The 27,022-nt window shown below is 42.0% G+C and overlaps 2 protein-coding genes across 2 annotated transcripts; one reads left to right on the forward strand and one right to left on the reverse strand.

Moving 5' to 3' along the window:
• Window positions 1–2,524: 2,524 nt before the first annotated feature.
• On the forward strand, window positions 2,525–24,042 carry cep162 (centrosomal protein 162). Its single transcript, XM_061049180.1, has 28 exons — window positions 2,525–2,611; window positions 2,758–2,893; window positions 8,091–8,237; window positions 9,476–9,653; window positions 10,866–10,945; window positions 11,036–11,100; window positions 12,304–12,334; window positions 12,536–12,610; window positions 12,698–12,898; window positions 13,625–13,706; window positions 14,731–15,013; window positions 15,109–15,346; window positions 15,598–15,761; window positions 15,949–16,182; window positions 16,438–16,569; window positions 16,769–16,881; window positions 17,283–17,382; window positions 18,453–18,566; window positions 18,754–18,900; window positions 18,996–19,100; window positions 19,198–19,437; window positions 19,683–19,895; window positions 19,990–20,311; window positions 21,218–21,350; window positions 21,447–21,588; window positions 21,658–21,756; window positions 22,462–22,596; window positions 23,580–24,042. The coding sequence occupies exons 1-28, from the start codon at window positions 2,552–2,554 to the stop codon at window positions 23,781–23,783; spliced, it is 4,173 nt and encodes a 1,390-aa protein (XP_060905163.1). The 5' UTR covers window positions 2,525–2,551; the 3' UTR covers window positions 23,784–24,042.
• Window positions 24,043–24,295: 253 nt separating this feature from the next.
• On the reverse strand, window positions 24,296–24,903 carry LOC132983382 (histone H2A). Its single transcript, XM_061049665.1, has one exon. It carries the CDS (start codon window positions 24,844–24,846, stop codon window positions 24,463–24,465), a length of 384 nt encoding a protein of 127 aa, XP_060905648.1. The 5' UTR covers window positions 24,847–24,903; the 3' UTR covers window positions 24,296–24,462.
• Between the last annotated feature and the right edge of the window lie 2,119 nt (window positions 24,904–27,022).

Raw genomic sequence — 27,022 nt, forward strand, 5'->3', positions numbered from 1 at the left:
ATTTAAAATAATGTTGTAGGCACAAACAACATATGACTTATGGATGAGGTCATTGAGAATGTAAGGGATTCATACATTTATGAATTTCACCAGCTAACAATGAATGTCCTTGACTATAAATCTGTTGTGTCATTTAGTCTCATTATTGTGTCTCTGAGTCTCTAATGAATAAATCTTCAAATGTCTGCTGTGATTGGGCGAAAGTCCCAACCCCCCCTTAAACCCAAAGTTATAAAATGTTTTCATTAATATCAGAGCAATGCAATGTCTAAATCAAAATAGCTTTGAATGTGACCAGCACGATTAAGATGTATCTTTTAATTGTTGCTCATTCATTTTAAATTGAATCCGACACTGAATAATAAATTAGCCTTATGGTTTGTGCTCTAATTTTATTTTTATGTTGTTCATTTATTGTTTGGACCAGTGAACATGAAAGGTAAATTGAATTTAGGATGTTGGGTTGGCTTTTATTCAGGACTATGTCTTTGAGCATTCAAATGTGGGTTCAGGTCGAGGACTGTAAATATTAAGATTCAGGTGTTTTTTTTTTACTTTATTGACACACATAGCAATACAGGATATTGTTCTAAAACAAAACATGAACACAGTATAATTAAAACAGGACAGACAAACAGTACAAAATGAAAACGTGTTCATGTGCATTTTAGAACTCGGAAACTCGTTTTTCCGAAGTGTCCGATAGGTCCGACACCATGTAAATGCTGCGTTTAGGTGCTGCTCGGGTGGTCCAAGTTTCTGAGTTGTGAAGTCGACTTCATTGTGTTCACGTGATTTAAGTTCGGAAAGTCTGAATGTTGTACGAACAGCACAACACAACTGTGAATTCTGCGAAGAAGACGTGTTAAATGTAACTGTTAAAAGTTAAATTTGAGCAGACAGTCGATGTGCAATACGTGAATTAATAAAAAGTATGTTAACGTTAACAAAACATATTTTGCCCCCCATTTGATGACGATTCTGACGTAAAGTCGGGAAGTCGGGCACCTTAATTCTTTCCCGAGTTTCCGAGTTGTTGTGCATTTTACAACTCGCAAACTCGTTTTTCCGATGTTTCCGACACCACTTGAATGCACCATAATGTCTGTGTGTCTATTGGTTCACATATTCTATGACGCATATTCCTCAGCCAATCAGGTTGGTTTTGTCACCCGGTAGTTGTCGCGGGAACTGATCGACACTCAAAACAACAAACCGAGGAGAGAAACGTTCAACAAGTGTTCATCTGAAAGAGCTGCCAAAGTAAGTATCTGCTGTGAGCTGTGTTTATACATGTTCGCTTATGAAGGTGTAGTGCTTTATTACGCGTGTGGTTGACAGGTTAGATTATTATTATACCTCCAGCAAGATAAAGATACTAGCTGAGGAGATTAAGCAGCTGCTGTTCTATCAATTTTTAACGACGAACACCAGAAGCAGTGGAATAATTTCTTCAAAATAAGATAACGTCCAAGTATTACATTTTAAATTGCCTTTCCTCGAGTGGCAACCTTCAGCTGGGGTGTTTTGTTTGTTAAGTAATGAACAAAAGTCGCTAACAGGTCTAATTTAAGATAAAAGTTGTATGTCAATTTCTCTAAATTGCATTGTGTTTTAGTGGACGATCTCGAGTACGGCTTTATTTTGACAGTCGTAACAGGAAGTAGCTATATGAGCCTGACACTTGGCTAACTGACAAACCCCCTTGTCTTTTTCTAACGTCATTTTAAACTGCATTTAATTTCGGAAATCTGAAACTATTCAAGTGGCTGGCTTACATTTTTAAGTCTTTATCTTATTAACAAGGATTCGGCTCATTACTATGTTACCTGTTATCCTGAGAATCTTCAGCAGATTTTACTGTATAGTTTTTGAGATAATAAAAGGTAAAGTCTGCTCAAATTGCATAGAGACACTTTGATATTTTAGTCATATTCATTATTTTATTTTGAAAAATCTATGACAGGTGACAAAGAGTTTTTAATGGATTCTTGTTCCTCATGCTTCTCACTGTTATCCTGAGAATTTCAGGAGATTTTACTGTATTTTTTTTAGATAATAAAAGGTAAAGTCTGCTCAAATTGCATAGAGACGCTTTGATATTTTAGTCATTTAATATTTTATTTAAAAAAATCTATGACAGGTGACAAGAAACTTTCAATGGATTCTTGTTCCTCGTGTCCCTGGCTGTGGTCATGAGAATTTCAGCAGATTTTACTGTATAGTTTTTTGAGATAATAAAAAGTAAAGTCTGCTCAAATTGCATAGAGACACTTTGATATTTTAGTCATATTCATTATTTTATTTTGAAAAATCTATGACATTTGACAAGAAACTTTCAATGGATTCTTGTTCCTCATTATCCACCGCATTATGCTGCATTCATGTGCAATGTGCAACCTGTGACACGACATTTTAATACTTAAATCATGCTATTACATCTCTTTAGAAAATATACTGTGTGCTAAACATTCAATTCAATTCTACCTCTACTTGTTCTTCCTCCAGTTGTCTGGTTTTCTCATTGGCTGATGGCGTGAACTTTATCGCCATGTCTCACAGACTGACCAAGGAGGAGCTGGATGAACAGTTTGAGCTGTTCTTAAAGGAGGTAATGAGACGCTGTTTAAAGGCTCATGTAAACTATCCATGCAGCAACATGCACACAAGATTTATAAAACAAAAACTGACAGGGTGTGACACACAGATGTTCCCCCCTGAAGGCATCTCTGTGAAAAATGTTTGTTTCCCTGTCAGTCTGCTTCAGATGACTCGGTGGATTTTGGCGGCTTTGACAAGAAGACTTCTGCTAAAAGCAGCAAGAAAACATCGGAGAAACCCACAGTGTCCTGGTGGCCTGACGATGAACACAGCGACGGAGGAGCAGGGAAAGGTAATAATGAGGAAAGGATCACACCTCTATAACATTAACCCGTGTTTGGTTTCTAATCCAGGAGTTAAACAGTCAAACCCGATTGTTCACCTGCAATCTGGATGAAATAAAACAAATTCTTAGCATTCAGATTCATAGTCTGAAGAGAAATACTTATTTTATATTCAAACTAGAAGGCTGTAGCTTGAAGTGGCTTTGCAGTCTAACAGCTTCTTATTGCTTGATTGTTAATTGAACATCATTTAGTTTTGGATTCTTTAGACTTTATTGATCATTTAGGGGAATTCCTTTTCACAGCCACGTCTCTGTCCAACATACAATTCCCTCCAAAGAACAGAACATAAATTAAACACAGTGTATAAAACAAACAATGTCAAATAGCAAATTAAAAGTTCCCATTCTGGCCTGTGCAGCGAGGCCTTTTTTGTTCAGGGTCGCTATAACAACAGAGATCAGGCTAGCCCTGTACCTTCCGTCCTGAGGGACGTGGGTCGAGGTGGGTGTTCAGTGGATGTTTGATGTCCTGTTCTGTCGAAGTTGCAACGCTTCAGATGGCCCTGTTGGTGAGTTCTCCAAAGTTGGGTGTGGGGAGACCGATCATTTTGGTAGTTGTGGTTGTGATGCGTGTGAGTTTGGCCTCGTTTCGATAGATAAGGATTGAACTTTATCAACTATAACTTTTGTTGCAGCCCCATTTATGAAATATGTCTGTAGTCTGTACATAAGTGTTGTGCAGTCATCTTCCCTCCATTCAAAACACAGTTATAGTTAAACTGAATAAAATTCACATTTCAAAACTTTCATTAAAGTCCTGAAAATCATTCAGGATCTAATGCACTGCACAATGAAATGAAATCAAAACAAGACAACACTCGGGTGAGAAACATTCTCCCACTGAGCAGAGGTGGTTTGAGGTCATTGTCTTGAATTTTCCAGAAAGAAAGAAAAATTGTTGATCTTCAGAAAGTGTTTTCAATCATCCACATCTTTGGTGAACAAAATACTAAAAATGCATTCTCAAAAACGAGGGACTTGAAGGATAGATAACGTTCTGGTATGCGCGGGGTGTCACTACCGACAGCCACCACCTGTACGGCCTCTTCATGGCACGGCTGAGCTTTGCCATCTCCGAATGGGACCGGGCCGCCCTAGACCGCCTGCAGGAGGCCAGGCAGATTAAGGAGGGGAGGGACACCTCAGTGAAGCTGATGGCCGACGAGATGGCCGATCACTGCCGAGGCTGGTCCAAGAGCTGCTCGATCACCATGGGTGTCCTTCTGATCGACCTGGCGAGTATGCAGGAGATGTGGAGGATCCAGCAGCGTCACCTCATATGCATCCAGGACCCTGCTGGGGTGGAGCTCTACACGAGGATGGGCCTTACTATATGATCAGACATTAAGGAAACATGCTATGTTGAAGTGCTGGCTCCTTCTAACTTTAGATTCTGGTCCTGAATGGTTTGATTATGTTTTGACTAGACAAGCAGGCGGCACCCCCACACTGCCGTTTTGGACACCCCTCGGTTTACCAGGCAAACAGCAAACCAACAGGTGTTCCAGCGATGGAAGCGGACAAGAGAAATAGCTCAGATAGAAGTGATTGTACCCGACATAAAACGTGGTAAAACTAGGATACATGTCCGAGATGCTTTTGAAAAGTGGAGAGGTTAGAACGCAGAAAAGGTTTCAAGATGCACAGCTGGCTAAACACTGAAGCTTCATTGTCATGGTAACCTTCATGAGCATCTACTCTACCGGCTCTGGGGCTCAGGGGGGCAGCTCCCTACAATGTTTTGAATTTGGACCGCAGTACCCATTTTAGACACTAGGTGTCAGAGTTACAGATTGAACTTTTTATTTGGACAAAAATCATTAACTTGTTTCTTTCTTGCGTAAATTAAGTTTGAAGTTCACAGATGCATCATGAAAATCACAGAAATAAATGTAATTCCATTAATTAATTAATTAATTAAATTAAAATTAAATTAATTAATTTAATTCCATTAATAGATTTAAATAAATAAATCTTTATGTGTGTCATAAAAAAAAAAAAACTATTTAAAAAGCTTCACAATTTTGTTGAGGAACGAAGTCATTCTGTCTGAATAGATCTCTGCTCAGGTGGGAGTTTCCATTAAAAACCAAATAACCTATTCTCCACTCTCATTAATGACCTATCCCCCCTCCAACTCGAGTTCTTTATTTAACTTCTGACTGACTGATCTCTATCTTCTTTTCTCCTCTTCCAACAGGACAAGCATGCTGATGATTTCAGAGTGAAGTTTCTTTTCTTTTTGTGTCAGTCATAACTCTGTTCCTCTCCTTCCTGCTGAACTCTGCTTGTAACCAAGCTGTGAAAAACCTGACCATGTTAAATCTATCCTGCACATCTGTCAGAGACATACTGGGGCTAAGGGTTGAACATATGGAATAATATTTAATTACAATTTAGTATGAATGAATACGATCGTTTTTTTAAGCATAGTTTTTTGTTTTCAAGAAGAAACTTTAAGGAGATGTGCAGTTGGTTTAGTTTGAGCCAAAACAAAACAAAAAGCTTTTTTTTAATTGCTGAAAAATGAAAATTTGTTGATCGTTGTATCTGTGCATCACTACATTTATTCATTAAAATGCAGCTTTGTCACACATTTTAATCAAACAGTGAAGCTCCTGTGAAGTGGATATTGCAAATGGATTTTGCAGTTCTCTTAAATTTGCTGCCCTGCTGTTTGCTTTTGTTCACTGAGCTATGAAATACAAAAAAACCCATCAAATTTAGAGCAAAAAAGTGACATTGTGTAGAAAACTGGAAGTCTGTTTCTCCGCTCTGTTTCTCAGTATCTCTAGAAGATCTCAAAGTCTGTCTCTGTCTGTGTTTTCCCTCTTTTCCTCAGCTGAGACGACCAAAAGCAGATTTATCAAAACCAAAAAGTCTCCGCTTGACGACGGTGAGAATGAGTAGAAATGAACTTTAGTTAGGCTCGTAATGTCGTAAACACTTTCTTCTGTATTTTTTTTTCTCTGTATTTCTGAATCTCTGCTCATTCATCGTCCGTTCAGTCTCTACTGCTCCTTCTGTGTTTTACTTCAGCCTAACTCATCTTTTAGTTCTAATCACGTTCTCCACATATTCTCTCTTTCCTTACCTTGGCTTTCTTTTCTCTCTCCTGCTGATTTATTTTGACCTTTGAGCCGTGTGAGAGAAGAAGTGGAGTTCTTGCCCCTCACATACCATTTCATAATTTATGTCTGTTGTAGATGTGGGAAAAAAAAAATCAATTTACTGGTATGTAAAAATTGAGTTTTTTATCTTCTGAGATTTTAAATCGATTCATAACTTTAAAAAATCGATAGCTCATAAGTCACTCGCTGCAAAGTGCTAATGCTAGTGCTTTAACTCAGTAAAATGACAAGTGGAACAGCAAGAAATTCAGCCAGTCTCACAGATGACTGGAGTAGATCCTGAAGTATGTACTCGTTCAAAAATAAACTTTGAATCCAGAATCATTCTGAATCGAATCATGACCCCAAGAATTGAAATCGAATCGTGAGACACCCAAAGATTCCCATTTATTTAGGTGTGAGAAGTTTTGACTCAGTCAGAGAGACACGGAGAAGCACTCCATCCAACATCTCAGACAGTTATTTTGTGTTTCTGGTAGAAGCACTGATAGCCTCTGTGGAAATACTCCACTGTGAATTTGTTTAACAAACCTCCATTAATAACCAGCGTGTACAGTATAGATGAACGAGTTGTAGCTCTCTGATGTAGCACACGGTGCAGCACTTTGATTCTCTTCTTCTCGCTGTCTGAAGTCGTCAGCGCCGAGCCCGTTCTTAAGCCGGTCCCAAAACCTCGCAGCAAAGCTTTGGATAAACTGGATCCGTTGGACAAGACCCACAAAGAAGAAGTTTACAGGACGCCATCTGATGACTCGTGCGCTGGCAGCACGAGCGCTCGTCAAAACCTTCTCAGCGAGTCAGAAGAGAGGAGACCTGATGAAACTCCAACAACAACTCCTGATGAAACTCACTCCAGTGGTTCTCCAACAAGCAGCAGTGAGGGTCACTCCCAGGGGGGGAGTGAAGATGGTAACTGAAACCCCCTCAACCCGTTAGCCTTTAGCCGTTAGCGCTGAAGTAGTCCCTCAGCAGTAGAGTCTTCGACTGTATTAGACCCCGTGTCCACCTAGCGTATTCTGGGCAGCGCTTGTGCTCTGAGTCTGTCCTGTCTCTATGACAACAGTCTCTATGAGAATGTTTTTCAATTTGAGCGCTGGAAGCGGCTGGACAAAAAAGGCGGCGTGCTCGGGGAAAAGACGCTAAGCGCTTTCTGCTGCTGGAACGCTCTCTCCTCATTGGAAGCAATTTTAAAAAGACGCTGGCGCTCAGAAAAAAAAAACGCTGGGTGGACACGGGGCATTAGAATTGTTGGTTTTCAGATGTGTCTGTCATTGTCTTTATTAACCCATTTTTTTTTAACGGTTTATGTCATATTTTTCCCTCAAACTACAAAATCCAGGCCCTGTTGTTGTCGTTCACTCACTGGGGAAGACAAAATCTCGTAACAACTGACAGGGGGAATGGTAGATTTGAAGATCACACATTTTTTCTGCCAAACATCGATCACCCTGACTCAAAGAAAAGCAAAGCTGTTTGTGGATTACAATCATTGCACTCCATAAAAGCAACCTTAAATTTAACAGAAAATGTGTAAAACCTCACAGTTGAAATATCTTTTGTTTTATCGTGCAAACATGGGCGAGTAAAGTTGTCAAGCAAAAAGACAATTCTGCAAAGATTTCTTTCCATCATTTGACGAAAGCACATCAGCAGAGAGAACACGAGATGTATCTATGATGGATTCTGGATCAGCTTTTCTTCTTGAATCTGGACTCTGGTGCAACTAGAAGGCCTAACTCAGCAGATGTAAGGGAGCTTTACGGAAAGGTTCATCGTTGTGTTCAGGTGCTGCAGAATTAATAAAGTGTAGCTTCTTCTTCTTGTGTAAAGCCTTGTTTGGGGTAAAAGTTATGGGTCTGAATTTCAAAAGAACTCACAGAGGTAAAGGTGACTGCATGAGGGCATGAGAAGCAACGTACTGATCGTCCAGAGAGTTTTTATGTTTTCTGTCTTCACAGTAAAAACAAGGCATGCACACACTCACACTTCTCTATGACTTTTTTTTTTTACAGGACTACAGGGGCCTGGGAGGACTTTCAGGAAGTCTATGAGGAGGTCTCAGTGTATTCAGGAGGAGGAGGAGGATTCAGGAGAGTCTGGTTCAAAGGACGGAGGGCTTAAAGATGCAGCTTTTAGCACGGAGAACTCTAAAATACACGGTGAGTTTTACAGAGATTAACGGGCTGACATATGACGCGAAGGTGTTTTGATTTAACCTTGGAAAAAGGTGGAGTCAAACTTTGGAAAAACCCGATCACTTGAACAACAAGACCCACAAAGAAACAGTTTAAAGAACTCCATCTGATGATTCACGCTCCGGCAGCTTTGACAGCAGTTTGTTGGATTACGTTTTATATATTGCTTATACATGAAAGACAACACTGGTGATCTATGGCAGGGATTAAAGATTCTTTACTTCCTGGCAAGTTAGCATTTTTCTGGCACAGCTTCACCAACTAAATAAGGCCGGGGGAATCTATTTTCGATTCAAAACTATTCTGGAGTCATGATTCAAAGTCTACGTTTGAATGAGTACATACTCCAGGATCTACTCCAGTCGTCTGTGAGACTGGCTGAATTTCTTGCTGCTCCATTTGTCATTCTACTGAGTTAAAGAGTTAGCATTAGCATAGCGGTGTGCGATTATAACGGTCTTAGATCGTGAAGGATTTGAACGTCTTGACGAGATGGTAGAACCGGGCGAATGTGTTCATTCTATCATGCTGCAGTTTATGTTCCTACACAGACGCGTCTCTCCCACTCCCCTTTTGAAATTGAAAACAAAACTTAAGAGTTAGTCCGTGAAAACAACTCCATCACGGTCATATGCAACTGTTTGAGATATTTTTCCAAACTGAGATGTGCGGGAGAAACAGTTAACTTATCCGCACAGTTTGCACAGTTAATGTTTAAATCTCGGATTGCGACTACACTATGAAGAGTGACGGCTTGAAGAGGTCTCCAGCAACACCTGTAGTATGAAGATAAACTTTATTAATTTTATTAAACCGACACGTTTCGGCTCGTGGCCTTTATCAGAGTCCTCCAATTTAGCAAATTAGCATCTTTAAAAATATGCTAAAGTTGCTACTTTTTGTTCCTGTCTTCAGTTTACCTTTTAATGTTGCGTTCAAACATTGAGACACAAAATAAAGACCTTCTTCTGCATCCAGTGTGAATCTTCAAATGTTTTACTGTGAACAAAAGGAGCCTTACATTGCTCTCAGGATTTCAGCAGCCTTTATCGCTTTTAACGACCACTTCTAGTGCCTCTTTTTGGTGTTTCTCATCCCGTCTGAACCAGTTCTAAATGTAGGATGTGAAGGTTGAACCATAACCCTGTTGGGTCGATGTTTTAGTGTTTTACATCTTTTGTCTCTCTTTCTATGGTTTGAAGACGTAGGGATGGTTCCAGGTGGGAACACAACCAGTTTGGGTTTGGACACTCTGGACGAGGAAGAGGAGAAGGCCCGATTCTTTTCACAGCTGGAGGCGGGCGCTTCATCAACCGTAGATTACTCGAAGCTGAACAGGGAGCTGGACTCGACAAGTTCTACAGACGGCGCAAACCGCAGGTGTGTATATAGTCATTCTCGAATTGTACGCCAGAATTAGTCTGAAAGCCAAATCCAAGCTGTCCATGATTAGATTTGAGAGGGTCAAGGGGATGAGAATGTCATGAAGATGGACCTGAAAAGTCTTCAATGGCATGATGCACAATTCTCCACTGGGGCTGAGTTATAGAAACTTCATAAGCTACAACGCTTAACTTTTTCTGCCTATGTTCAAGTCTTCTCCACGTATGGTAAAGCTGCGAAATACGGAAGAGCCACAATCAAATTAAGCCAAAACAAGTTTAAACTGGCATTCATTCTTTTTATATTGTGCATGTGACCCATATTCTAAATCTAACTGCAGTGATCGATGGATGTCATTAAAGGAGAAAGTAAATATGCACTTCAAGCTACAATATGTAGGAATTTGATTTGTTGTGCTTTGGCGCCTAACGATGGTCTCTGTGTGCAACTGCACTGTTGTAAAACACACAGTGCTGCTTTGCCTTCACCACTACTCCCCGCTCACAAACAACGTGCATTTTTTGACAAACAGAGGTGGGCGGTGTTGTGAGAGGACAGAGTCCCCACGTTGACTCACAGGGAACAGTACTGTTACCAAAATGTTTGCAAAATATGACTGCATGCGAATGAAGCTCACAGAAAACGTATTTAAAGTGATAGGCCCCTTGACAGATCGAACAAAAAAAAGTTAGGGCATGAAAATCATCATCGAAGGATCATAAATCAGCAAAACTGAGCCACCGTGGCACATCCAAGTGGAGTCTTCTGCTCAGCTGGATGAAGAAAAAAAAACCTCTACTATATATAAGGCGGTGTTATAGAATGTATCAGTGTGATTCAGTATGTGTTCAAACTGTTTTCTAATATATTTCTTTCTGAGTTAAGATGCAGTGAGATGTCATAAATATGCTTAGGACCAAATTGCCATAATCAATATTAGTCAGTGAATAGGTCAACAAACAAATAGGTCAATATGGTTACGTCCAGTTTTTATATCCCCAATCTATAAATGTGACATGTTCAGCCAAAACCAAACAACTTTTTGTTTTCTCATGTTACGCCCCGCTGGCCGCCATGCTTAGATCTCAGCTTGATAAACACACAGTCATGAGGGTGGACACACCAGAGAATGCATCATTGTATGAATGCCACTCATTTAAGAATCAGGGCTGTGACTGTGATGTTCTGAAGACGATCTCCTCCTCACAGGAAAGCAGAAGAAGAGGTGGAGCAGAGTGATGATGATCAGAAGACACCCAGAGCCACAGAAACCATCAGAGAGTCTCCAGGTATACGAGTGATGCACGCTCACCGTCCTCCCTTTCTTCTTTTTTTTGAGTTGAGTTTAAATCAGGTCTTTCTCTCTTCACCCTCTACAGACTCTCCGCACTACAGCGAGGATTTTGAGGAAGAAGAGAACGAGAAAGACAAACCAAAGGAGGAGGTTTGTCGTTTTAACCTAGAATAATCTCAGATTCTTTAATAAGGTAGTTACTCAATCAAACATTCACAATGTGACTTTTTTTAAGACACTGTCAAGGTCCAATATGTAAGACATCTACCGAATTAAATCACATGACCTTATATATGATCAGAGATTAAGGAAACATGCTATGTTGAAGTGCTGGCTTCTCAACAATGCAGCAGCCAGTATGTCCTCCTTCTAACTTTAGATTACGGTGCAGAATGCTCTGGATTTGTTTGGACCAGAGAAGGTAGGCGGTTTTAAGGCGACCCCCCCTCACACGGCTGTTTTGGACGCCCCTCGGTTTGCCAGATATGAGAGCAGTTATCAGGTCAAACCAACAGGTGTTGCAGCGATGGAAGCGGGCAAGAGAACTGGTTCAGATAGAAGTGATTGTACCCGACCTAAAAAGCCTCTGCATGTTTCTAATAAGCTCCACAAGCAGAAACGTGCTCAAACTAGGATCTCCTCAATATTTTGAGCTGCAGTACCCATGTTAAACACTAGGTGTCAGAGTTACATATTACTCCTTTAAGGAAAACATTTAATTTCTCAATAAACATTTTGCAAAATTTTTATGGCCTCTAAAGTCCCTGGATTTTAAGAAAGTACTACCCCCCATGGCAGGGTCTTTTTTAGGGGTAGATCTTTTACCCCAAAACTAGATTTAGACCTTGGTTCCTGTGGTGGAAATGCACATAGCTCCTCAAAAGGTCCTGAGTTCTGGGGGGGAAATTCAGGGCTGAAGTTAAAGAAAAGATCCATCATTACTTTTCATATTGCCTTCTGACCTCAACAGTTTGGCAGCTTAGTCTCATTATTTACGTCCAGTGTTGCTGAATAATGCGCTGCAATGTTGGTGCACATTTCTTCCATTCTTATTGGTTCTGGTGATAAATAAGCAGCTAATAATGTGGCCTAAAAAAATCATGTTCGTCTAAAAACGATCAGACGAACATGCATCGATCACCAGTTGAGTTCCTTATTTTATTTTAGTGTAAATCAAAGATGAAAAAAGAAGAAGGTTAAAATGGAAGCATGGAAGCATGTCAGTGTCGACTGCAATGTGATTTACATCGATCTGTCTGTCCTTCGATTCTCTGTCTCAATCTGTTTGTCTGTCTGACTCATCGATCTGTCTGTCTGTATTTCAATAATTGATTCTGTTTTCTGTTTTTTCAGAAGTCTAAAATGCCTCAAATTTTGGCCAAAGGTAAGAGAAGTAATCCTTCTTCTATCAAACAATCAAGTTTATTTGTATCAGATTATCTCTCCTCTTTATGTGAATAATAATTATGAGAATAGTTATGTTGACGAGCTGTTTAAAGCTATATGAAGTGAATATGGACTTGTAGCTAACCAAACAGACACATGTTTATTTAGAGCGGTCAGTCTAACTCCATTCTTGTCTCAGTGTCTCTGTATGATTCTCTGGAGGACACTGGTGGAGAAGAGAGAAGGAAGGACGCAGAGGGGTCTCTGGACAGAGGTAACAGTCACACAGAACAACGAGGCCGAGTGTTTCAGTTTCATTCAGTTTTTGTCTTCAGAGTTGATTGATTTGTTTGGTGTTCAGGTCAGCCGTATGTGCAGAGTGGAGGCTCGGAGATGGAGGCTCTCCACGAGGCCTACAGACAGATCCATGTGGTGGCAGATTCAGACGACGCTGATCCTCATCTGGACGGGAGGGGGAGGGTCAACAGACCCGTGTCTCCATCCCCCCCTCCTCATCCTCATGCCAGACAATCTCTTCAGCCCGCTTCAACCGCTGAGTCAGGTCAGATACTACAAAAGTTATTTAACAGTGTACAAGGGAACCAGTGGACTCATCAGCCAATCAGTGTGTTCAAACATACTTTCTCACCAGGTCTCCTGTGGAAGCAGTCAAGAAGCTTAAGATCACTTTTAGATCACTTTAAGGGCTTTCACACTTGCAGAAAACTCCTGATATTTGCCAGAGAAGCTGCATGTGTGAACGCAAACAGCCACATTTTTCTCCCGCTATGAGGTGCATATGTGAACAGCCAGGTCGGGAGAATCTCCCTGGAGCAGACCTCCTGAAATCATCTAGATATTTTCTGGAGTGCATATTTGAAAGGTGCTATATACTCCTGAACATTTCGAGAATATTTCACGAGCTCTGCCCATGAAAGTCAGACGAGGGAGGGCTGGGGGAGGGGAGCATTTTACTAGGGGGCTGGCAGGAAAAAGTCTGGTTGAAAAGGACGCAAGGATTTCCCCTTCACTTGTTGCACCTTTTTAAGTCGTTCAGTCCCTGAATATGTTTTAAAAACAGGGCTTGTGTTTAAATATTCTCTTTAAATCCCAGTGGACACTCCTAGTATTACAATGTTATGGTAAACAGAGAAGGTTCAGCATGTTAGCTTTCAGTTTTCCAGAGCTCACATCTTGACGACACATTGACTACTGAAGTGTACTGCCCGGGACAGGACTGACATATGTTCAATGATTTGTTCATAATGGTTTTATGTTTTTTATCTAGAGCTCCCCACTGCAGAAGAGTTAATGAGACCCATCAGGCCAGAGGAGGACCACGTCAGAGGCTTCACCCTGCAGCCTGTCAGGTTTGTAAATCTTACTGGAACAAAACAAAAATGAAGACTTCACAAATAATATCAGCAGACAGAAATTGTATGTGTTTGTTGTTAATCATGCAGAATTCTTGATGTGGGAGCATTATGCATGAACGCAAAGAGATCAGGCTATGCTGCTTTCACAGCTGTGGCTCAGCGGTAGAGTCAGGTGTCTCTCAAGCGCAAGGTCGAGGGTTTGATCCCCAGCTCCTGCAGCCACATGTCCGATATGTTGTTGGGGAAGGCATTTAACCCCAAATTGCTCTACTACTTTGTCAGCCATCAGTGTGTGAGTGGTTGTGAATGTGTAGGTTCGACCTGCGGTGTAAAAACACTTTGAGTATTCAGAAGATGTTCATTTTAAATATAGGTCAAATAATGCACCTATATTCTGAAAATTAAAACGTGTTTCTGTTACTGCATTTTCATTTTTTAAATTAGCTTTTTCATTTGAATTATGATACAAATTTAGCCGGGCATTTTTTGGAAATGAAAAGGCAAATGTCATTTTCTTCTTCATTTTAATTTAGTCAAAGAATGTGCATTTTTGAAGTTGAAAACTCAAATTCAAATAAGATAAATGAGTCATCATTTTATTTTTGAGTCAAATAATACACCCATATTCTGAAACTTAAAAATGATTTCTGTTACTGCATTTTCATTTTCAAATTGGCTTTATCATTTGAATTCTGATCACTAGTCGCTTCCATAGCTCTTTAGTTGATAGTTTGATTCTGTTGACCTACACATAGCGCTGATATAAAGGCAAACATCCCCCATTATAGCATCGTATAGCGGACTCCATCTGCCACGTCCACATTGTTTGCTTTTTTGCCTCAGGAGACCACACACCCACCTGCCTGACTGGGATAGTCTCTTGCTGTGAGGTGTATTAACAAACAGATTTTAGGAGGAGTCTGAAAGTAGCTACACATTTTCAAGAGTGCATGAGGGAAAACGGCTTTAGTAGTTCCTTTCTGAATTTGGTTTGTTCCTTTACCTTTTCTGATCGCAGCACCGTAGGACTCGACAATAAAAAGTCATCCAACTTCCTAGAGAGGACTTATCCAGATGTGACTTCCCCAGAGTTACAAGGGAACGAAGCAGGAAAGGCCGTCCAGGCGGCTCGAGGGGGAAAGGGAGCCAAGGGATCGGGTAGCCACCTGTCCGGCTCCCCAGACTCTCCAAACCATAACCTGACTTGGAGCATCAGACAGGAAGTAGAGCGTCTGATGAAGGATCAGAACAAACATGGTTCAAACACGTCCCCTCAGACCAGCAGAGCTAAGAAACAACCGGTGAGGAAAACTTCACAAATCATTCAAAATTGTTTAGTGAGGTGTTGGGTCATTTGTTCCACCATGATGAATCATGATTGAATATTTCCCCCCAGGTTTCCCTTGGCTCCACTTTCTCTCACCCTCCTTCATCTTCAGCGAGGACCCCCGCCGCCGTTTCTCAGATAAGGGGCTGGAGAGTGGAGGGGAGGACAGCGGTGACTTCAAGGTCTGCAGGGTCAAGTAGAGCTGCTGCTGCTGCGGCCAAAACTCAAAGCAATGCTTCACGTCCTCTGCAGCATCCACACGGAAGAGCCAAAGTCACATGGAGTAAAGAAAAAGATAACCACACAGGTAAACAGAGACCCTGTTAACACCATGTAGAGTGATAGAGTCAGAATGTTCACACTTTGTATTAACAGTATGTCTCCAGTGACCACATGTGTTCAGGTCTCACTCTCCTGCTGCATATTATTATTCTGCAAGATCCAAAATGTTCAGACTCTATTTTGCCCCTTTTCTGAATCTGTGAGCCAAAACCTTGAGGTGTGATTTGTGTGTTTAATGTCTCTTTTATGAATCTTTTTTTTTTCTCTGATGGGCAGATCCAGGCTCGAGGGTGAGCAGTGAGCTGGTGTCTTCAGTTCAGTCCTTAGTGAGCGTCCTAAAGCAGCAGATAGACACCAGCCGACAGCACGAGGCCGCAGACACACGGGAAGTCAGTGATCATCAAGAAACCAGACTGACTCATCGTCTTCAAAATAACAAAGTAAGATTTGACTTTTACTTTAAATTGTGTGCCATCAATTGTTTGAAAACACAAAAACACGTTCAGCATGTACAGTGTGGGAACATAAATGATATCATGACGCCATGAATCAGAAATTGCATCAAGGTTCTGCTTCATACGTTTTTTTCTAAGGATGTGTGTAAAAATGAAACCTTTATACAAAGAGGAAAAGAACTGTGATGAAGTCCTGTTGCTATTTGTTTCCTTGTTGTTACACTGTCGTCATTCAGTGTCGGTGTCTCTCTCACAGCACGAGGAGGAGGAGGAGGAGGAGGAGCGTTCTCTGATGGAGGAGCTGAGAGTGAAGCTGGCTCGGAGAGACCGAGAGCTGCAGGTGTTGAAGGAAGGAGCGGAGGAGATCGCCTCACTGAGACAGCAGAACTTCCTGCTGCAGAGCAAGGTGCCTAAACAAGACGGGTGCAGGCGGAGCACTGAGGGAATACTACATTCAAAATCATGCTAGTTTTGGAAAATTACCAACCCTGACTTTAACTTGTGCGCACAAGATATTTTTGTTTTGGCTTTTTTTTTTTTTTTTTTGTTACTTTCATCTAAATCTTTAGCTGTCAATGAAAAATAATTTGTGTGCCGTGAACAGATATGGATAAAGGTGACATCACTATGAATTGAATCAGTTGTGTTTGCCCCTCACCAGCTGAGAAGTGCAGAAGAAGCGAGTCAGAGGAAGAGATCAGAAGAGACCTCGGACTCTGCTGCAGAGGAGAGGCTGCAACAGACGGATAAAGAAATCAGAGAGCAGGAGACGCTCATTAAAGGTTACCAGCAGGTGTGTTTCCCTTCATATGAATAGTTTAATGTGACTGTTTGTGACTTTCCTTTTCATCTTCATTCATGGTGACATCTTCTTTAGTGTTCTTACTGATGCTTCAGCCGTGCTTCAGGTTATCTTTGAAGCTCGAGTAACTTCTTTATTACGTATTAATCTGAGCCAGTTAAACCGTAGTAAAGCTGTGGTTCTCTCACAGGAGAACGAGAAGCTGTATTTGCAGATGAAAGCCCAGCAGGCCAAGAGTAAAGCCAACGAGGACGCCATGTTTAACGAAAACCAGACGCTGCTGAATCAGCTGGCGTTCACCAGGTGGGTTCACTGAAGATGTTTCTGTCCAAATAAATCGATTCTCTCACCCAGTGGCGATTCTAGAGCATGTCGGGGCCCCAGGCGAAAATCTATTTCGGGGCCCTCCAACCAGCGTTCATCACCATCATGTCTGCCAGCCGACATTTTTTCCTGTTTCTTTTTCTCTCCTATTGACGGATCTTTCCTCTTCATTTTTCTTTGTTGACTTTCTTTGACAAACTTTGGTTGTCACGGCAATAATGCATGCAATGCTTAGCAAAATGTCCACTTTGTAGGCCACTGCTTTGGTTTAAGTGTGCTCGCACTGGCCCTGGCCCACAGCTGTGTCAGTGATAATAATCTTTGGAAGTGTAGTCCTTATAATAAATATGTAGTTTTTGAAGTTCTTTTATCCTCGCCAGGGAGCAGTTGAACAGAAACTCAAGGCCTGTTGGAAACGTCTGCTCAATGGATCACACTCGACGCATTTCAGACCTGTTGGCTCAAATAAACACATTTCAGGTGCGTATCACAAACCTTCAAAGTACTGTCATACCGTATATATACCGTATACAGCCACCTCTCACATCTCACACAACAGACTCACTCTCATGTCAATCTGTGCAGCTGATTGAAAAGGGGTTTGTGTCAGACGAGCATTTCAGCTGAGTGTTATGGGCTTTACTGGACAGAGTCTAGCCTTTATCACACATGAATCTCTGATATATTTTCAGCACACGAAAGCTCTGATATTTTCAGAAATGTACCATTTCCACATGCACCTTCCAGTTAGAGATTATCTGTGTTGGATGCACTCTAACAACTTCAAACAATCAGTGTGGTTTATGTCAGGGGAGCAACTAGGTATAGTTTGTTCAGTAAAGGTGACTGTTTAGCTGTTTTCACTCACACATACTCGTGTATATATATAATGAGAATAGTTTCCTTTATATCAATGCGATGCTAAGCCTTTTAATATGATGATATAATGAGAGAGAGAGATCATAGCGGTCGCTTCTGACAGTTCCTGGTCGTGCACCGATCACGGCATGATGGCACGACCCCGTCCCAATCAGTCGAGGTGAATTCTCCTGATTATATCCTCTCACATCAGCTCACTCTGTCTTTCTGCAAAAAAAATAGTCGAGGGGGGCTCGAAGGAGAAACTCCAGATGAGGTCTGAGTGAAAAATGTGTCGGTTTACGTTCATACATACAGCTTACCCCAAAAAAAAAAGTGTGAAGAAGCTTATATGTGCTTATATTCTCTACACTACATGTTTAAGGACTTATCCTCAATAACACAACAGCAGAAAACATAATGCCAATGAGTGTGCAGGATAAAGTCGTGAAACTTCTCTGGAACAATATCTTTGCTCCGCCCACTTTCTCCCTGTGAGCGTTGCAGACTATTACCTGCTGCATTCACACATCTTTTCACCACTCAGAGTTTTGACTGGGGGCTGACACACCTATGGGTATGCAGACCTTATGCAAGTATTATGTGTATGTAATGTTTGCGGTTAAGGAAGGTGTCAACCTAAAGTTCAGAATCAGTCCCTTATCTTGACAGACATTTGTTTCTATGTGCAGAGGAATGAGGCCGAGCTGTGTGAGGACCTTCGCAGACTGAAGCAAGAGAAGCAGGTTCTGGAGACCGACCTGCAGCTGAGGAAGAGGGAGAGAGACCAGGCTAAAACTCAGGCCGTACCTGCCTCAGGTAAGGACAGATGAAATCAGTGCTAATGTTAGAATTTAAATCTAAATACGTTCAAAACTCTTCTATTAAAAATAAGATTGAGCTCATATTTTTTTAACAAGACTTTAGAAGTGTACATGCACAGCTGAGTGTTCGGTTGGGTTTCTGAATGTGTCAGGTGACACGTCTTTGGAGCTGCGTGTGTTGGAGGAAAAGCACAGAGAGGAGGTGTCAGCCCTGAAGAAGAAGCTGCAGTGGTTTGCTGAGAACCAGGAGCTGCTGGACAGAGATGCCGGCAGACTGAAGGCCGCTACGGCTGAGATACATCAACTCAAAGAACAGGTGATGATCCAGACACACTGATTACACTCCACCAGCAAAATAGCTTACTGGGAAAGAAACTGTTGATATAACATGTTTTTTTTTCTGCGTTCCAGGTAGAAAAACTGAAAACCGATGTGAGCAAACGGAGCAGTGAGCAGCAGAGGAAGGCCCGAGAGAAAACCGGGGACATCAGGAGGATGCAGGATTTGGAGAGACAGGTCCGACACACAAACGAACTAACTTTTTAACCCCTCCCTCGCTGCGTCCTCCAGTCCACATATGTTTGTAGTTTAAGAGTTGTTCTGTCTTCACCAGGTGAAGGAGCTGGAGCAGATTCTCAGAAGTCGAAACCCAAACTCCCTGCCTGCTCTGATCTACGCTGCAGCCTCGGCTGCTGGTTCAGAGGATGTGGACGCTGTCAAAATGGCCCCGCCGAGCAGGGTCAACGCCCTGTTGGAGCGCAGGATTCAGCGTTTGGAGGCGGAGCTTGAGAGTCACGACGAGGAGGCCAAGCGTAGCCTGCGAGCCATGGAGCAACAGTTCCACAGGATCAAGGTAGAGTAAAGATGTTTTTTTACCTAACCTATATTCAGTCAGTAAGATGATGTTAGTTAGTTATGAATACAATTGAAATCAATATCAAACCTTAATTTATGAAGTTTTTATATTGATGTGCACCAAGAGAAAATAAACAGTCTTATAACTACATCATGATAGTGATGTTGAAGAATATACTGAATATATTATTCCTAAGCGCTCAAGGAAAAGTGGAATTTCATTGTGTGTGTGTTTGTGTTTAGCTCCGCTATGAGCAACAAATCTCAGACCTGGAGCTGCAGCTTGAACAGAAGCAGCAGCTGGAAGCAGCAGACTCAGCAGCTGCATCAGAGCCCTGCAGCTCACAGGTAAAAACTCTGGAGGACGAGCTTCAGCGTGTGAAGGAAACCCACCAGGAGAAAGAAAACTCCCTGAAGGACCAGATTGAGTCTCTCCGGCAGCAGCTCAAACAAAAGGTTTTTACTACGAGCTATACAAGCCATTAAAATGCATAAAACAGCTTCTTCAGCTTAAGCATGAATCACTAATAAAATCCACTTTCTCATTCAGGCCCAGCCAAGTCCAAGCCGACACCAGCGCCAGGCCGAGGCGGCGTTCGGTGTCCGGATCGACCGCCTGAACCAGGAGCTCGCTGCCAAGACCCGGACCGTTCAGGAGCTGAGCCACACTGTGGAGAGGCTGCAAAGGGAGAGGAGGAACACGCTGCCGTCTGTCCCCAAACCACGACCGGAAACTCGCTCTGCAGAAACCAAACGACAACCAGGACCTGCGAAAACTCTCAGCTCTGCCCCTGCAGGAGACGCGTGTGGACGAGAGGAGACATTTCCAGCTGCTCAGTATGAGAAAACATACCAGCCCACCGTCTTCACAGGTACGAAGGAGGTCCTCTGCATACTCAGATCAGAAGTAGGGATGAGCAGATTAAACGACACCAGCACTAGACTTAATAGTCGGTTAAAACCAACTATTATTATTTTTTGTAATTCAGACCTGCAATGACAGTTCAATTCAATACAAGTGTGCAATATTAACCTTAAAAACAAAAAAAAACAGTGTAATGATATAATGTGAAAAATATGTGTGCAATAAGAGATGTAGAAAGTAGAGACAAGAAAATGTTTTTATATTTTCATTTCATTGTACAGTGTTCCCCTTTGTTATTTTTTTTGTATTATATCTTTGCTTTAATACAGTGTATAGCTTCTGTACAGTTTATGTACGTTTTTGTACTTTTCTTCTCTTTTTTTCTTATAATGCGATTCTATTTTATATATAATTTTAACTTTTTTGTAGAAGCTGACTCAGGGAGAAACGCACAAAAATTCCAATGTACCTGTACTGTCCTGTACCTGTGCAAATGGCAATAAACATCGATTCTATTCTAATTCAATGTCTAAACAGTAATGCAGCCCTCTGCCACTAGATGGGGCTGCAGCTCCTGCTAATGGCTTCTGTCATACTGCCATAAAGCATACTACGCAGATGTAAATGACCATGGTGGACAGATAGCCTTCAGTCAAACTACGGGGTTTGTAAGTAGTTTGATCTAGAGAATGGCGGTGAAGTTAAAAGTAGGCCGTTTTTTTTGAATGATTATAATGTAGTGTAGTGTTTAGAAACTGTTTTAAAGACTGAGCATATCAGAACTAACAAAGCACCTGCTGTCAGCCCTGAAGATGTTTCGCCTCACTGCTGAGATGTCTGTTTCATGTTTAATTCCTGATTGGAGCCTCTGCGTATTCCATGTTTCATGTTATTGTTGCATGTTTGTTGACAGGCAGTCACATCTCCGAGGTTCTGCAGGAGAACGAGGATCTGAAGCGGGACCTGGACCTCCTGCAGCAGCAGAGCGAGCAGGACCGGGAGGCCCTGAAGGCAGAAGCTGCTCAGGCCAGAGAGGATCTCTGCAGGTACATGAACCATGTGTGAGCACATGAACTGACGTTTTTTTTCTGCAGGTCCCCTGATGTGTTCTAATGGCTTGACTTTAATGTGATCTGATGAAGGCTGAAGGAGCACTCTGCACAGCAGCTGTCCTCCGTGAAGACTGAACACCTCAGGGTCTTGGACCAGCTGCGAGCCACCCACGCCTTTGAGCACTCCGCCTCAAAGCTGGCTGAACTGACCAATAAGCTCAACGCTCAGGAGGTAATGACTCACCCACCTGTAAGTTTAAATCAAAACAGAAAGTCACCTTAACCTTGACTTTTCCTGTAGATTACGGTGAAACATCTACAAGACCAGCTGAGAGAGCTGCAGGGAGCCAAAGACGCGCTGGCCATATCAAGGACCAGAGAGGACGCTCTGCAGAAACAGGTAGGGGTTCAGTTCTGACGTTTCTTTTTAAACGCAGCAAACATTTAATGAAATGAATATATAAGGTGGTTTTATTCACCTCAGTGGTGACCAAAGAGACAAAACAGCTGGCAGAGAGCTATTGGATTCTGCAGGTTAACCTAGAATTTAAAGAAATCACACACAACCTGTGTTTGCCTTCATAGCACTGATATAAAACCATGAGTATAGTCTTGGACTGGGCTACTCCGTTCGCCTTTGTGTCGTCCTTTTTACATCATGTCCCGCCTCCTGAGACCCCCTCTCTCGTCGGACAGGGACAACTTAACCATGTGAGAGACGTGTAAACAAGCCAGGAAGATTTCTGTCCTGAAATGTTTGAGACTTTTTCAGGAGGCTTTGGTCTAAAAAAAAAAAAAAACGCAGATTTTTAGGGCTGGGAATTTTTGGGTGTTTCACGATTCATGATTCAAAGTCTACTTTTGAATAAGTACGTACTTCAGGATGTACTCCAGTCATCTGTGAGGCTGAATTTCTTGCTGCCCCATTTGGCATTCTACTGAGTTTGATTTTTACATAAGTCACACCTCTACTGATGTTGTTCTCTGGGTTCTGTGTCTCCACTGGATCATTACATTTTGATAAGATGCAGAGCTTATTTCATTATTGTTTAGCGTTATCTTTTCTAATTGTAACACCTTGACTCTTTGTTTAACTCGTGTTTAGCTGACCAGACTTCTGCAGGAGTTAAAGGAAGCTAAAGAAGCTCAGAGTCCAGAGGTGAAGCTGCTGTGCAGTCTGGAGAGGAAGATTTTCAACATGGAGCTCAGACACCAGCACAGAGAGAAAGAGCTGCAACAGGTACCGCTGATAATGATGTTTTAATGTCCTAAGGTCACCAATCATTTACAATTTAACCCTTTGATAACCTGCTGCTTAATGGACGATCTGGAAGAAGCTGTGGTTCTCTGGAGTCGCACACAGGACATTTTAAAACCTTAGTCTTTTTTTTATTTTGTTGTCTCAATGACAAATAGTTACAAGAATATTTTGAAGTTTTCCCTAAGTTTGCTTTATCTGCTCGGATATCATTTTGATGTAATTTCATGATGAGAGAAGATGAACAATGAAAAGCTCAAGTCACACAGGGACGAGCAAAAGTTTTCCTTATGTTAAAAAAAGGTAGATACATAAAGGTCCCGTGTTCACCTAGTGTTTTTTTTCTGAGCGCTAACCTTTTTTTTTTTCCATTGCTTCCAATGAGTAGAGAGAGTTTGCAGCGCTGAGAAAAAGCGCAGCTCCCAGCGTCTTTTTTTTCCGAGCGCTCCTCCTTTTTTGTGCGGCCGCTCCGAGCGCTAAAATTGAAAATCTCTTAACTTTTTAGAAAAGTGCTGTTGATGTCACCATCGCTCTTTTCCAAACATATGAGATACCCTGTAGTTTTGCTGCCTACAGATCTTGTCTTGTACCCACTTCCTCTTTGCTCAGTGACTGATCGGGAAGTAAACGATCTCAAATAAAACATGCAGTAAAAAAGTAACGGAGCCGTGTCGGTCATACAGCGGCTGTTGTCAACAGACTGTTGTCATAGAAACAGGACCAACATGCAGCTTCATGCAAGCACCAACGAGCGCACAGCCAGCTCTTTTCTGCCCAGAAAAAAGGGCGAGGTGGACACGGGGCCTAAGTCATGCAAACTCAAAATATTTTTTTCTTGTTTGACTTGTTTGTAAATTCCCAGCGTGAAACATTTGTTTCACTTAGGTTCTCACCCGGCACAAAAGATGTACATTGCAGATTCATTACGTTCTATCAGAGATGTTCCGTGTCTTCTCTCTTGGCAGGTGATCGGCAGCTCGTGGCAGACGTCGGACGCTGATCAGCAGACGGAGGTGGAGCACTGGAAGCGTCTGGCTCAGGACAAGAGCAGAGAGCTGGAGGCTTTCCGTCTGGAGCTGGACTCCATCCTGGACATCCTGAGACACCTGCAGAGACAAGGAGTGGTCCTAACCCCCGTCACAGCTCCCCTCGACGCCAAGAGGAGTTAACGCACTGATGGATGTCAGAGACGCTGAGTGTTTTCTTTGAAAAGATGGACACTTTAAGTGACGCTTACTTTCTCAGCTTTAGAAAAAAAAGTTCAGATGAAGGGTTCGCAGGCGGACCTTCAAACCTCCAGATCCCTCCCTTAGTGAAAGAATAAACTCAATGAAAATAGTAACAAAATGTACACTTTAAATATTTTCTATTTAAATTATTGTAACTTAAATAAGGTATCGTGGAAATAAATGTGGTTTTCAAGTCTTACCTGCGTTTGTTCTTGTGTTGCATCCAACTTTTTTGATTTACTTTTGACCGTGGTTGTAGGTTTAAATCAACAAATAAATCCAAAAGATACCAATTCAAGCCACACCTTTGAGTATATCAACAACATAAAGCCATGCACCTGCAGATATACTTTTCCTTAACCCCTCCCCAGTCTGAAATATACAAGACACACTTTACATGTTTGTACTCTCGATGAATGTTCCTGAAGATATAGATATAAAGTACAAGTATTATGGTGGTGGAATATTTATTGAAATTGTAGATTGTGTTTCTTGACTCACATGATCTTATGGACAGTTTGTAAACTACTTGACTTATTATAACAAGAATTTGCTCTTTAGCTGTGATGTGGTGGCTCTTAAAAGAGCCTTTGTGTTTATTGAAGTCAGGATTGGGTCTCTACTTCTTGGCGGCCTTCTCGGTCTTCTTGGGCAGGAGAACAGCCTGGATGTTGGGCAGCACTCCTCCCTGAGCGATGGTGACTCCTCCGAGCAGCTTGTTGAGCTCCTCGTCGTTGCGGACAGCCAGCTGCAGGTGACGGGGGATGATACGGGTCTTCTTGTTGTCACGGGCAGCGTTACCAGCCAACTCCAGGATCTCAGCGGTCAGGTACTCGAGCACAGCCGCCAGGTAGACGGGGGCTCCGGCACCAACACGCTGGGCATAGTTTCCTTTACGCAGCAGCCTGTGAACACGACCGACTGGGAACTGGAGCCCAGCACGGGAGGAGCGGGTCTTTGCCTTTGCTCTGGCTTTTCCACCGGTTTTGCCTCTTCCTGACATGGTGTAGGTTAATCTCTAGAGTCGATACTGAGATAAATAAAATCTCTGCCAAGATGTCCCCCGTCATATGTCCGCATAGCGCACGCGTTTTCCTGTCCCTCCAATCAGAAAAGAGGCTTCGAGCAGCGCAGCGGAGGGCGGCCCCGCTCGCAGCCTTGCTCCGCAATTCGAACAACTTTTCTCCAATGAGCAGCGAGCTCCGACGGGGCTGCGCTCCAGAAGAGGCTTTGTCACCAATCAGAGGCTAGAGGTCTGGAGCAGCGTCACTGTTTCCACATCCGCTCACTCGGTTTAAGAGCAGTTCGTCTCCGGTCTCTAACACATTTATCTCTTATTCAGAGACTAGAAACCATGGCAAGAACTAAGCAGACCGCTCGTAAGTCCACAGGAGGCAAAGCCCCCAGGAAGCAGCTGGCCACCAAGGCTGCCCGTAAGAGCGCCCCAGCCACCGGCGGCGTGAAGAAGCCCCATCGTTACAGGCCCGGTACCGTGGCTCTCAGAGAGATCCGTCGTTACCAGAAATCCACCGAGCTACTGATCCGCAAGCTGCCCTTCCAGCGTCTTGTCCGTGAGATCGCTCAGGACTTCAAGACCGACCTGCGCTTCCAGAGCTCCGCTGTCATGGCTCTGCAGGAGGCCAGCGAGGCTTACCTGGTCGGTCTCTTCGAGGACACCAATCTGTGCGCCATCCACGCCAAGAGGGTCACCATCATGCCCAAAGACATCCAGCTGGCCAGAAGGATCCGCGGAGAGAGAGCTTAATCTATCTACTGCTCCAGAACACCCACAACGGCTCTTTTAAGAGCCACCACATTTTACTCGAGATCTTCCTGTACTGTCTGTTTAATTTATAGTGAAGATGACTCTCTTAATGCTTAAAAGACACATTTTGTGAGGGACACACAGTGCTGCAACCATACACACATTAAAATGTAAAGTGAATGAAGCATAAACTCCATATCATCGATAAACATTATATCTCTATATGTTCTTCTGTGATCATGTATGCCAGTGAGTCATGAAGAATGCAGGTGTAACGTGAGGGTCCAATGTGTGGTGGATGGATCACTGGTTAAGAGAAACCGAAGGATGGAGACGGATAACTTTCTCAGCAGCACTTTTACTGTCATCCACATTGTTCTGCCCCACAACAACCACAACACTTCCTTGTTACTCATCACATGTCCCCGTCGTTAGCCAATCAGAGGTTAGGATGATTAAACTCAAGGCAAACATTGTGACAAACACAGATTTTGTAGACTCAATATAATTTGGTCACAGTTACAAGGTGCTACTGCGAACATTAAAACATGTGAATATATCAATATTAACTTCGTAAACTCACATACGTAAATAGTTCACTGTATAAATGTTAACTTATTTTTAACTTAAACTTAAATACATGAATTAACTCGGATATATGAATTTACTTCACTTTTAAATCTTCCACAGGTATCCTCTTAGAGATCGCCTGAGGTAATTGTCTATAGTTTTCTAATATGGCCTGATATGTTTTTTTTCCTTTATAATTTTCACTCAAAATCGTAGCATAGAGTAGCTTGTATTTTTCTAGAATCACCGTTCAACTCAAATAACTTCAGTAAATCACCAGCACACACTATGAACTCAGGAGGTTCAATCACACTGAAGGTTTTTTTGTTTAATTTTTATTCCTTTATTTCAGGTTTCTATGTTACATGTTTTCAACTCTCCTCCCTTGTTGTGTTCGTGTCACATTTATAGATATCTTCAAATACATATCTACAAATCTTCACATAAAATCTGGAGGTTAAATACTACTTTTTGATAAAATATTTGCAGTGAAAATAAATAATATAATTAAAGAATATCAGAGATAAATGTTACTGGGGATATTAATTCAATGATTTAATAGGAAGGAGCTAAAGCAGTGTTACTCAAATTACAGCACAACATATAAATATATATATATATCAAAACAATCAAACAGAAGACATTAGAGCAACAATGTCTGGAATAAAACTGTACAAAATACAATTTAAATTCAAAATGAAATAAAAAAAATAAATGTGGCAAGGATCAGAATTATGATGGGAGGCCGAATTCTTTAAAATTTCTAGCATAAAGACTAAAGAAGCAGAGCAGGACAGAATATATTACTGAATTAAAAACAAGAAGTGAGCTCAACTTGTGACAG

The sequence above is a fragment of the Labrus mixtus genome, chromosome 11 (assembly GCF_963584025.1).
Source record: "Labrus mixtus chromosome 11, fLabMix1.1, whole genome shotgun sequence".
Lineage (NCBI taxonomy): Eukaryota > Metazoa > Chordata > Actinopteri > Labriformes > Labridae > Labrus > Labrus mixtus.